The sequence below is a fragment of the Molothrus ater genome, chromosome 3 (assembly GCF_012460135.2).
Source record: "Molothrus ater isolate BHLD 08-10-18 breed brown headed cowbird chromosome 3, BPBGC_Mater_1.1, whole genome shotgun sequence".
In the NCBI taxonomy this organism is placed as follows: Eukaryota; Metazoa; Chordata; class Aves; order Passeriformes; family Icteridae; genus Molothrus; species Molothrus ater.
The window spans coordinates 4,249,934-4,262,061 of record NC_050480.2 but is presented as its reverse complement, the minus strand read 5'-3'; the positions used below and the strand labels follow the sequence as shown (position 1 = coordinate 4,262,061).

The window sequence follows — 12,128 nt, the reverse complement described above, 5'->3', positions numbered from 1 at the left end:
ATCAGTCCCTGAACTTTACCCATCATTTTCCATGCCACTGGAGCCTGACCTAAGAAAGGAAGAATGTGAAACACAGTATCTTCATCTTGGTTCTAAACAAAAAACCCCTCTAAACCAGGCTTCAACAGCAGCTGCAACAGGAGAAGAACCAGGGTCTTCTGCTTCCCCCAAACCTTTCATTTCTGCTTCCATTTTCTTTTAGATCTGATCTCTGCTCAGGATGGGAAATTCAGGGGTTTTAAACCAAAACAGACTCCATTATTCTCAAGGCCTCAAATTCCAGGGTTGGAAATGTGCTTTCAGATCAGCACCACCCCTGCCAGGCTGGTTGTAAAAGAAACCTGAAAATTAGGCCTGAAGACATAAAAAGGGAACTTGCCTTCCAATTTTTACCAAAACCTTCTGACCTCAGCCCTCTTATTTTTTTTCCCTTTCCTTTCTTTCTTCCCATCTCCACGAATTCAGGCCTGACGTATGAAGCCTTGAACATTTAAATTACTTACATGTCAACAACAATATATTACTAAACACTGCATCATATTTCTCCTGATATTTTACAGCTCTTTAATAAAAGATGAAACCTTAAGAACCTGATTTTGCAGAGGCAAGAGATCAAAAAAAGTCCTTCAGGACTTTTTTTGGTATATATTTAGGTTCTGGAAAAGCATTCTATGGATTTCAGAGCAACGGCAATTTTGTCCAAGTAGAACATAAAAAACCCCAGATTTTGAGCAATAATTCCCAAAAAAAGAGGAAAACGTCACAAGCACCAAGCACAACAAGGCCCTTTAAAATATATTTAAGTATCCAGAGATAATTAATTTTTTTAAAGCTTGTCCTCTTGATAAAGTATGAAGATTACTTATTCAAATAAGGCTTAAACTCTAACACACTGAACACTAATGTAATGATCCACAGAGATTTACACTGGAGATCTCCCATTGGTGCTTACAGGAACAAAGGTCAGCACCACACTAATTTAAGGTCAGCTACTTATTTACCTAAAACAATTTAATATTATGGCTGTAAATTCTGAAAAATCAGACACAGTTTTACCTAGAATTTGACAGAATTATGAAGATCCAAAGCAAATGGGATTAAGGGTATATTTCAAACAGATTTTTAGAGACAATATCCCCACCCTGCTGTGGTCTGCATGCAGTTTCTCCTCTTAAAAACATTAAAACATGACCTGAAATTACGTGGGGTTTTACAATTAATGGATAGTATTGTTAGATTATTAATAGTCTCGAAATTTCCAAGGAGCACGGACTAAACTAGGACTACGCTGGTATTTGTGCCGTGCATACCAAAACAAGCCCTTCATTAACATGCTCTGTAGGACTGGAAAAGATCTGCAGTGTCACACAAGCCGTTTCACCTACATAAAGTATTTATTCTTCTGCATTGCTCCTCTTTACCCATTTTAGCCTGCAGCTTTTCTAATTCTGCACGTGGCACAAAGAGACTCCACACCTTCGGCTACATTTCACAATCAATAAATACATGCTACAGACACCATTTGCTGAAAACGACCCGCGGCATCTCAAAGGAATAAAATAAGCAAAGAAGGTGAAAGAATAAATACCCTTATCCTTCCAACTGCTCGGCTGACTGTCCATCTCTCCAGCTGGGATTATCAATTATGCATTCCAAGAGGGGAGAGCTGCGGGAGAAGTGCCCTGCAGCCCAGGGAGGGAACCATGGGCTTCCCCGGGCTCCGCAGTGGTGCTGCACTGGTGCTGCAGGAGCGGGTCAGCTGACGGGGTGTGGAGCTGACGCAGTGCTGGCACCGCACGGCCCCGCTGCGCCCGGAGCGGCGGCACGGGGGGAGCGGCTCCTCCCGGCACGGAGCGGCGGCACGGGGGGAGCGGCTCCTCCCGGCTCCCCCGGCACGGCGGCACCGGCTCCTCCCGGCCCCGGGAGCGGCTCCGCCCGGCACGGAGCGCTGGCACGGCGGGAGCGGCTCCCCCGGCACGGAGCGCTGGCACGGCGGGAGCGGCTCCCCCGGCACGGCGGCCCCGCTGCACGGACGGCAGCGAGGGCTGCAGAGCCCGGCCGCGCTAAGCGGCTTTTCGCCGCCCGGCTAAAAGTAGTCACCAGACGAGCTTTAAATAGATTGCTTTTCAAACAGAGGTTCGAAGGCGTTTACAAACCTCCCAGATGTATGGCTTCCCCTCGGGTTTCTGTAAACTAACGTCTGCCTGCTGGAGGACTAACAGAGACGTCTTTGTAACACTTCTCCCTTCACAACAAACAGCGTGAAGGGAAATAGAAAAGGACCCTTTCTGTGCCTGGAACAAAAGCAGAGGCTCATGAAGTACACGATTAATCCTTTTGCTGGTATCTTTAGTCCCCAGGAGCTGCTCAGCCGCATTTATTCCTCTTAAGGAAGGCTGCAGGAAAAGTTACTCAGCCCTTTACCTAATTCCTACCAGCAAACACCTTCCCCTTTTTAATTTTACATCAGCGTTCTCTGTTGGCAGCTGCAGACCTGACAATTAACTGTTCCCTTCATTTAAATAAAAACAGGAACCTGACAGTTTGCAGTACCAACATACAGAAAGTAACATTTGGGAAGTGTTGCACAAACAGGAGAGGAACGTGAACTACAACTCCAAATGTCAAAGAGAAGAGCTGTGGCAATCCTGATGTCATTTTGTTTCCATCCCTGCTGAAAAAACCCACAATTTCTTTTCCAGTTTGGATTTTCCTCTTAAAATCTAGAGCTAACAACAGGAAGCTAAAATCTTCCCAGGACTGCTCCAAAGCCTCTTAAAAATCTAGTACACCATTTTCTTAAGAACTAGTAAAGGGCATTCCCACGTTTTCATGAAAATAGTGTAGACCAGGAGGGCTAGAGATCCCAATTCAGACCTTAAATTGACAGTTTCACTTTTTAGTAGCACAATCTTGCATTGAGAAAGATTACTACAAAGAGACCCAAAACCCCTGGTTTTGACTTCAACTGCTACATAAATTTAAGGCCTCCTTTGACAGCAAGACCAGTTACATCTCTTTTTAACTTATACAAGGATGTGCATTTCAGTCCCATTTTCAACAGGTAAATCCAAACAAATCCAAAATAGGAGGGAAGTAGAGAGTGTAGATTCAAACATCACAGTACAAGCAAACGTGAAAAGTTGCACTGTACAAAAAATAAAAGTACAAAATATGTCTGAGAATCTGTGTCTGTCTTCAAGCTGAACTGGAAACCACCAAAACCTGAGTCCCCTTCCATATTTGCACTGTCACTAAACTTACCAAAAACATTGTGCTTTCAAAGGTCTTTCCATTAATTATCAAATTTCCAAAGATACCAAATTAAAGCTTCTTCATTTCATGTTTATATTCTTTATATCTTATACTTAAAATAGTGCATTTATGCAACTCTGACCAGAGTTTGTTGTGGCCACAGCAGAGCAGCTGCACCACCAGTCCTGTTTGTCCCATCTCCAGTGTCCCTCACTGCCCCCAGGAGTGCCTCCCAGGCCTCCAGATCCTCCTCTTGCCTCTCTGCATACTCGGTGCTCATTCTCACCCCTCCATGCAAACACACCCAGAATGAGCCCATCTCCCATCTCAGGCAAGAGGGGCCCCTACTCTGCACACATAACCTGGGCACCAGCAGTGGCAAACCTCAGGAGGAGCTCTGTTTTCAGCAGGGATACTGCAGCCCTGCCCCTAGAGCGCGTTTGAGCACCAAGTACAGAGGAGGTGCCATTATCAGGTCCCCCAGAGCAGTCAGACACAATCAGTTCTGGACACGTGTCATGGCACACCCCAGCTCCATGGAGCCCTGCCTGGCAGGGTGAGTGCTTTACTCACTCCCTACTCACACATTGAACACCCTGAGCAGGGCACTGAGAAGAGCCCTGCAGATCCCTCTGTGCTGATGCCTACCTGGCAGAGTTGGCAACTTGGCCCAAATGCTCCATTTTCTCCCTAATTGTGCCACTCTGAAGGAACTTCCTCAGGCTTTGCTCTTTTAGCAGCCTCATGGCACAAGCCTTTGCCTCTCAACAGGGGCACAAGAGCTCTAATAAAAACACAGCAGCTCTGTGTCCTTCCTTCAGAAAAATGTCACTCATTGGGTTTGGTCACTCATTCCTCCTCCTCCTCCTCTGCAAATTCTCTTCCCTCTGGAACTCTCCATTTATTACTATTTACCTGGTAGCATAAAAGATGACCTGAACAAGCAAAGAATCTAAGAGTACAACGAGATGAAATTAAATCAAGATATTTTATGGTGAATTAAATGGAATTTTACCAATCTGCTTCTGAAAGAAACTCAGAGATGCTCCAAGGCATTTTTTCTCCAGTGAAAAACAACAAACAAACCCAAACATCTATCTGCTGAGTGGTGCCATTTAACTCACCACAAACACAGAAAATGACAGAAATCCCCCAAGTGGGTACAGCTGGTATCAGGCAGAACTTCTAATGTCCTTTAAGATTCACACAACTGCAATGACCTGGTTTCTATTACAGCATCACAGGAAGTATTTGGTTTCTGCCCCCATATTGTAGGAGAAAAAATAAAAATTCAGCATTAGTACCACCCTCTCAAAGCACATTTCCCACCTGGGCTTCACCTTTGTATTTGCCCCCCCAAGAAAATCCAGGAAATGTAAAATATAATTAATTAGCTGCATTTCTGAGTGCCTGTAATGAAAGCAAACAACCAGTTAGATTTAATCTGAAGAGAATGTCTACAGAGCTCGTGGTCAAACCCACCATAAAACAAGGGTGTTCTGGGAAACTGAGTGTCTTGAGGGTAAAGATCTCAACATTATTCCAAATATTATTGTAATACTCAGCATGGACACACTGAGGGATTTAAACTGCCAATTTCCATTTTAGTACATAACTTTGTTGTGGCCAGAAGTTTTGAGTCTATAATTCAATAATATCAATAATACAAAAACCTCCACATCCCATCAATCAAAACCAGATTTGTGGAAAGCATGGGCTTGGGAAGGATTAATAATGCTCTGTATGAGAGAAGAAAGTCTGTGCAACAGAAGGGCTGGGATAGGTAATGTGTATATTTAGCTTTCACCTCTCAAACTCATTTCAGGAGTTGGGAATTTCTCCAAACCTGGATGGATCCCTTCCTGTCCGGCAGGCGCTGGGGTCCCACCGCGGTGCCAAACACTAGATGGCATCAGAGCCCTGTCCCACAGGCTGGCCCTGATCCATGGCTCCCCATGCCTGGTGCTCACACCTCCTGCGGGGAGCTGGGCAGCAGCACCTGCACCCCCAGGACCTGCCCTCGGAGCTCCCAGCTTATCAGGCAGTGCTCTGATGGAGCTCAGGAATGCCAGTCTGAGTCTAGGGAGGGGGACAGAGAAGCGAGGCTGTTTGCTCAAAGCCAAATACAGCAGCTACTGAGAAATACAAACTTGGGGGGGGAAAAAAAATCACTGTATTCAAGACAGCAGAAATTGCTGGTGTTGCTGGGGTTGTTTGCCCTTAAAATTGTTCCAGTTTTACATACAGTTCTGGGTTTGGGATTTTTTGCTTTTGTGTTTCTTAAATCTGTCCAGGTTACCCAAGGGTGTGCCAGGCACCATTTAACAAACCTCCTTCTACCCAGGATACTTTTCAAAGCTTTACATTTGCTTCAGTGAACTGGATAAGTTAAAGAAGTATCTGCAACCTTTTTAGAACCCCTGTTAGCTCCCCACAGCCTACTGGGGCTGTGGGAAGTTACAATACACTGGCATTTAGGTTAGCTTCCAAAAACCAGCACTGTTAAGTAAGCATTCCACAACCTTGGATTTAAGTGCACCAGTAAAGCAGCTCAGATTAAAGCTTTAACAAGCATCAGTCACACCATCACACCAGCTGAATTCCACAAGTCTTAAGACACAGTGAAATCTATTTCAGTTCCAGTGATGGGCAGGAAAAAAAAAACCCAAAGAACAAAGGTAGACTCAGAAGGCCAAACACATGCACAAATGCACTTGGCCTTGTGATGAACAATCCCTCCTTGTTAGTTCTTCAATGAAATTGTGCCTAAGCAGTGTGGTATTTAAAGCAGACAACTGATGTTGTTTGTGGCTTGTCTCAGAAGTCCAGTCCTGTATTTTGCAACACAACAGAGTGTGGAGGAAAATCCAGAAAAAAAAGGTCCATTTTTGAGTCAGTATTCTCATCCATTTAGCTTTAAGCAAGTGTTCCTCTGGTGTAAAGCAAAAAAATTTCTTCCCAAACAACATAGCCTGTCAGAAATGCAAAGTGCAGCTGCTCTCCAGAGTGAACACAACAGTGAGAGGCTGCAGCTCCCAGCACAGAGCTGGGCCCTGTCCCTGCACTGGGCCATGGATGGCAGAGCAATGGCACTGCTCAAATCCTCTCTGCTCTGGCAGCTGGGTCTGTGCAGCTTCTGGGGCAGCTTCCCACAGATGGGAGAGCAGCAGCTGTGTCACCTCAGAGCCACAGGGAGGGGCTGCCACCCCCAGCCTGCTGCACCTATGCAACAATTAAAGACCCTTCCAAAGGTCTCCCTTTAAAAAAACTAACACAAAAGCTCTTATATTAAGGGCAGTGGTTTGCTTTAGCTTTTTTTTTTTTAAGTAGTCTGAGCTCCAAGCCATTAACCCCTTGACATGAAGTCCAAGACATACAGCTGCTCTCTAGACAGGTCTATCTGCTGGAGGCCTGAGGAGCCTTCACAGAACACACCAAGAGTTTTAACAATGCAGATTATCAATAAAGTTTTATCCCAAGCCAAGGGAAAAGCAAAACTCTCTCCTTTCTGCCTTACCTGTACGTATAGAGGAGGTGAGACAGGAGAAATGGCAAAGGTAAATATAAAAAAATACATCTTTACCTTATTTCCCAAACCTATAACAATGGCACCAACACGGATGTTCACTTCAACACGCACCTGCTGTTCCCTTCTAACTCAGGGTATTCTGTAATCCTATTTTATGAACTGTAGGCTGCAGCTACTGCATAAATACAGTACTGCTGCTGAGTCAAACTATCTCCTGCTTTTCTATTTAGAGCACTGTGCTTTCTGCAGTAGGTGTTTTTTTTTGGTGTGATTGCTTCTGGTCAAAGCTTAAGTAGCAGCAGAGTGCTGCAATATCAAAAAACAAAATACTCCTCTAGTCTACAAAAAGCTGGGAAATCATGAGGTGTTAGTTCAGAGAAAAGATTACAACTCCCTGATACTATAACTGCACATTACTGTAAGAAAAATTAACTATACTGAAGTGCAAGCCCACCTGAAAAGATAAACAGAAATTAATACCTGTGCTGTACAGAAACCAATTTTAGTGTTTGCAGAACACTCAACTTAATGACCATTTTTTCAGTATAACCTGCATACTAAGCTCCTCATGTTCACCCTTTGTTTAAACCACAGGCTGGAGATTCACAGACTCTTTTCCAGATTCCAGGCACACACAGGAGCAGCAGGGGTATTTTCCTGAGTTTTACACTCTGATGTCTGAACTGTTAATGAAAAGGAAGAAATGCCTCTTCAAATCATGTGCACACAGCACCCCAGATTCAGAGGTTGGGAGGCCACCCCATGCCCAGCCTGGGGACAGCCATGGAAGGGCCTGCAGTGGGCAGTCACTTATTTCTGCATCCACAGACAATGAGCAGCAGAGCTGGAGGAAAAACCTGGAGATGCTGAGTCCATCCCTGATAAACAGAAAAAAGGTACTAAAGCAATCAGAATATGAAAAAGGTACAAGTGCAGGCACTGACATTTTCTGTTACCCTTGGCCTACAGAGAAGTTTACAGAAAGTGATTTAAAAAGAATAAGTCAAGGCATGCTTAAGTTTAGCTAAAGAATTATGCAGATCAGCAAACTGCAAGACAGCATACACAGATTACCTGAAGACTTATTCAGCTTTGCTGAAAATACAGCAGTAGGTTTTTTCTTTTCTTTAACAGAAGCAGCTTCTTTCTCAGCTTCCTTCTCAAAAGCTCCTGGTTTTACTACACTGACTATCTCTTTTTCAGCAGATAAAGGTGAGGTATCTGTGGCTGGTAAGGACATGGTGGATACTTCAGGCACTTCTCTGTCCACAGCCTCCAAAGACTTTTTCAAGGCATTGCTGTCTTCCTCAGCTTTTACTTCTACATTCTTCACAGACAGATCACAGGGCAGCTCTGGGCAAGGCAGCTGCTTCTCACCCTGCATCACCTTACTGATGTCTTCATCTTTGTGCATTGTTTCTTGGTCAGTGGCTTCTGTCACAAACTCAGGAACAGCTTTAGGATGTCCTAACATCACAAAGTCTTCTTCCACTGAGACTGGGGAAGACTCCATGGGTGAGAGAGCTTTGTCATCTCCCGTTTTTGGTTCCATAGCAACAGATACATCAGCTGAATAAGCCAAAGCATCCAGCTCTTCCATTTGAAGAGGAATCTTATCTGCCTTGGCTATTTTTGCAGGTATTGGCTCAGACGGTGGAGCAGCAACAATTTTGGAAGAGTCCAGCTCGGGTTGGAATGACTCTAGATAAGGCTTGCCCATGGCAGCTACTGAATCCACCAGTCCTTCCTCCTCATGTTCTTCATCAGTTGCAATACTCTCAGTGGATTTACTTTTTAAGAGGAGAGATGGATCTTCACTTGCTTCCTCAGCAAAGTCAGATATCATTTGGCTATTAAACAGGCCAGCTTTTCCAAACTGTGGAGACGGGGTTCCATCTAGCTCCTTGTCTTCAGGCACATCCTGAGAAATGCTTTCTGCTACCGGTGTCTTTGAATACTCTGTGAAAGATGGAGAAGGAGATTCACCAGAGACCTTTGTTCCCTTAATTAAGTCACATGCAATAGATATATAAGGAGTCTCCAGATCTTCAGGAGTGGTGCTACTCTCATCATCCGGTTGCTTAAACGCCAATGTCTCCTTTGCTTCCTGGGCCTGTGTCAGTGGGACATTCACTGCCTCTTGGTATACAGGAGGTTTTTCAGCCTCTTTTACATTCTCATACTTGGCAGTGGGCATAAATGTTTCTAGTGGGGAAGCTTCCAGCTGCCCAGCAGATGCCTCTGCCCCAGCAGTGCCGGTGCTCAGCGGTGCTTCCATAACAATATCGGGCAATATGGGCGACGGAGCGGCCTCCGAGCCTTCGAAGGAGGGGCAGATTTGTGCCGCAGGTTTCAGAGTCTCCTGCGCCGCCTCCGAGGTTTGCACCAAATCGATCTTGGTTTCGTAAGCCAGCTTTGTGCAGGCTGCATCGTGCATCTCGTAGGCCTCCTGCACCAGGTCAGGAGTGAGACCCTCGGGCATGTTTGTGGTGCTGTCAGGTGTCACTGGCAGGACCCCCTGTGCTTTAGCAGGGTCAGCTCCCTGCCCTTCCTGCCCACCTGCTCCAGCAGCAAAATCACCTTGCTCTGGGCCCGTCTGAGCTTTCAGTTCTGCAATCTTTTTCTCATCGTCGGTTCTATTTTCTGAAATGCCTTCCTCTAGTGGAGAAAGAGATTTGCCTTTGTTACCACCAGGACTTGGAGAAGAGTCAAATTTAGTACAAGTGATGTAAGGTTCTTTTACAGCTTCTGGGGTGCTTGGGAAGGAGGGCTCTTCAGCACTGCCTTCACTGTCTCTTTCATAATCCTTCTGCACAGTCAGCTTACCCACGCCATACTTGTCATCCAAACTGCTCTCCAGCTTGGCATCTATCTTCCTTCCAACATCCTCTCTCATGCTGCTCAGTCCATGACTAGCACCTTTGACTTCCCATATTGGCTCAAATGGTTTGAAGTCTGCATATTCTTCCCTCCTAAGAGGGTCTTCTTTCAGCACCCCTTTTTCAACATGATCACCACCTCCTCTGTACTTGTCTTTGTTATAGAAGAGATCTTCCTCGTTTCTTTCAAATATATCTTGGGGAGACTCTGGAGACATTTTCAGCTGCTCTGCAGGTGTTTTCTCCAGGTTAGGTAATTCTTCAGGACCCTCTAGCTGTGTTTTTTCTTTAGCTGGAGATAAAATGGCTGCTGCTTCTTTAGCAAATGGAGGCTGTGAGTATTTCATCTCAGAAATGTCTTTTTCATTTCCCTCTGCAAGAAAGGGGTTTGTGGCATTTTTCATAGGTTCTTTATAAACCTCACTGGAGCTCTCTTTGTAAGTGCCTCTTGCAGGAAATCCATCTGAGAGGGTACCAAAGGCTGCGTGCTCTTTAAAGGGATCAGCTGAGAGAGGAGAGAAGGAGGGAAGAGAAGGAGCAGGCTCAAGCGGGACTGCAGTAAAATCCTCTTGCCCCAGCGCCTTAGTGCTACCTGGCTGCTCCTGCAAGTCCATAACTTTTTCTGTGACCATGGATAGAAAGGAAAGTTAGAGAATGCAAGTGCTCTTAAAGTCAGTGCAAACTTTCAACAGGTTCACATGATTTTAGCTACTAAAAGGCTCTCCCAAGCTCTAGCATGGATACTATGAGCCGTTAATACACACTATCACTTAAAGCTACTCTACTTCACTTCTAGCAGAGAAGTGAGCGAGAGGCTCAAGAAGCAGCAACTTCATGCAGTGCAAAGATCTCAGTAAAGCTGAAGATGTCAGACTGTACAGGGGCAATATTAACAAAGCCAGAACAGGAGGGTGGCAAGGGCAGACAGAGACAGGGGGTGTGTGGATGCTTGGGCATAAACATATTGCACAAACATGTGCCAGCAAAGCCTTTTTTTGACACCTTTTTTAAAATTTGTGGATGGTGTACTTAATAAAAACCACTAAATCAATACTACAGGTGGAAATTTTACTTCTTTAAAATACTGCAGAAAGTTACCATAGATTAAATCTTTCTGCTAAATCAGTAAAGCAACTATGCTCTGAGGTATTAACCTGCTAACAGTACCAACTTCTCTCCTACATCAAGGGTCCAAGAATTCACAGATGGCTGGATTCTTGTTTATAAAACAGTTTACAATGTTAACAAATGAATACATATTAAAATCTGGAATAGATCAACCAAAAAGTCCAAACTGAAAAACGTGACAGAGGCTATTCTTGGACCCATGCTGACTTTTAGTAGAAGCAGACTAGTGGGAAAGGGTTAATGAGGTCAGAAAGGCAGGAGGTACTCAGACAAAGGGGAGCAGAAAGAACTTGCCTGCAGAGGAGTGCATCAGAGGCGCAGGTGTAGCAGGAAGAGCAAAAAGGGTCTCATCTGAAAAACAAACAAATAACCTCAGCAGAAGGAAGGGCCAGGGTGAAGAGGGGAGAAAGCACTCAAGGAGTCAGTTCCCAGTGAACCCAACAGATCGACAGCCGACACCCAAGAGAACCAGGGAACACCATCAGCAGAGCCAGGTGATTTGGGAGAGCCCACACCCAGATTTCCCCATTCACAATGGGATCTTTACGGAGGGATCTCCACCCTCCAAGCCAGTGACCAGCCATAGGGTGAGACACGCCTTGGCAGCTACTCTTATTTTCATTCCCTTGCACACCACTGGGCAGCCACCGATGCCATTGCCAGGGGCACACTTACTTAGCTCTCCCCACCCAAGGTCTCTTCACACCCCCACACTTGTGTGAGAGCAGCCCCAACAAACTCCATCAAACACTGGTGGAAGTTCAATGACTAAAGCAAGCTCTGGAACACCCCACAAACACAGCACTCCTCAGGCACAGCCATACTGGGCCATACTGGCTGCCTTATGGCTTTACTCTTTTCCTTTTGGTGTTATACAGACAAGCCCCCAGAGGAAGCTGTTATTTTTAAAGCCTTTTTTAGCATGATCCAAGGAATGTATTTGGCTTTGCTGAGTTTGCTTTAAGCCCAACATCTCCCAAGACAAATCCAGTTCTCCACTTTCCACTCAAAGCTGCAGCACCAGCCATCATGAGGAAAGAGGCAAAGCCAAACCAGTCCTTCTCTGGATTTCTGTGCCAGCAGCAGTGCTTCTCCCAGGTCCATCATGGCCTGTTGGCTTGACATTGATGTGAGAATACCACCACTTAGGCAAATTTATTTCATCCTGAAAAGTGCATAAAGTTTTCACATTGAGGCTGGTAAAGAATATTCGCAATTTACATCAATTGCATTAGTGGAGAAAAAAAATATATTAAAGCACTTAGACTTTTATTCTCAGTACAGACACCAACAATCTTTAATTTTGCTATGTGCCTGGACAAAATCAAGTACTGTAA

At 45.1% G+C, this 12,128-nt stretch overlaps 1 protein-coding gene across 5 annotated transcripts in view; it reads right to left on the bottom strand.

Moving 5' to 3' along the window:
- RTN4 (reticulon 4) overlaps nt 1-12,128 on the bottom strand; it is a 40,445-nt gene that overhangs the window by 15,430 nt on the left and 12,887 nt on the right. Inside the window, exons 2-3 of one of the 5 annotated variants that reach the window (XM_036379438.2) lie at nt 11,086-11,142; nt 7,859-10,285 (exon numbers count right to left, since the gene is read on the bottom strand). The exons of 1 other annotated variant lie outside the window; for it this stretch is intronic. In XM_036379438.2, coding sequence (XP_036235331.1) covers nt 7,859-10,285; nt 11,086-11,142 — 2,484 coding nt within the window. Of the gene's footprint in view, nt 1-1,588; nt 1,769-7,858; nt 10,286-11,085; nt 11,143-12,128 lie in introns of those variants that run through there. 3 more of the 5 variants (XM_036379439.2, XM_036379440.2, XM_036379444.2) reach the window with 3 other exon arrangements.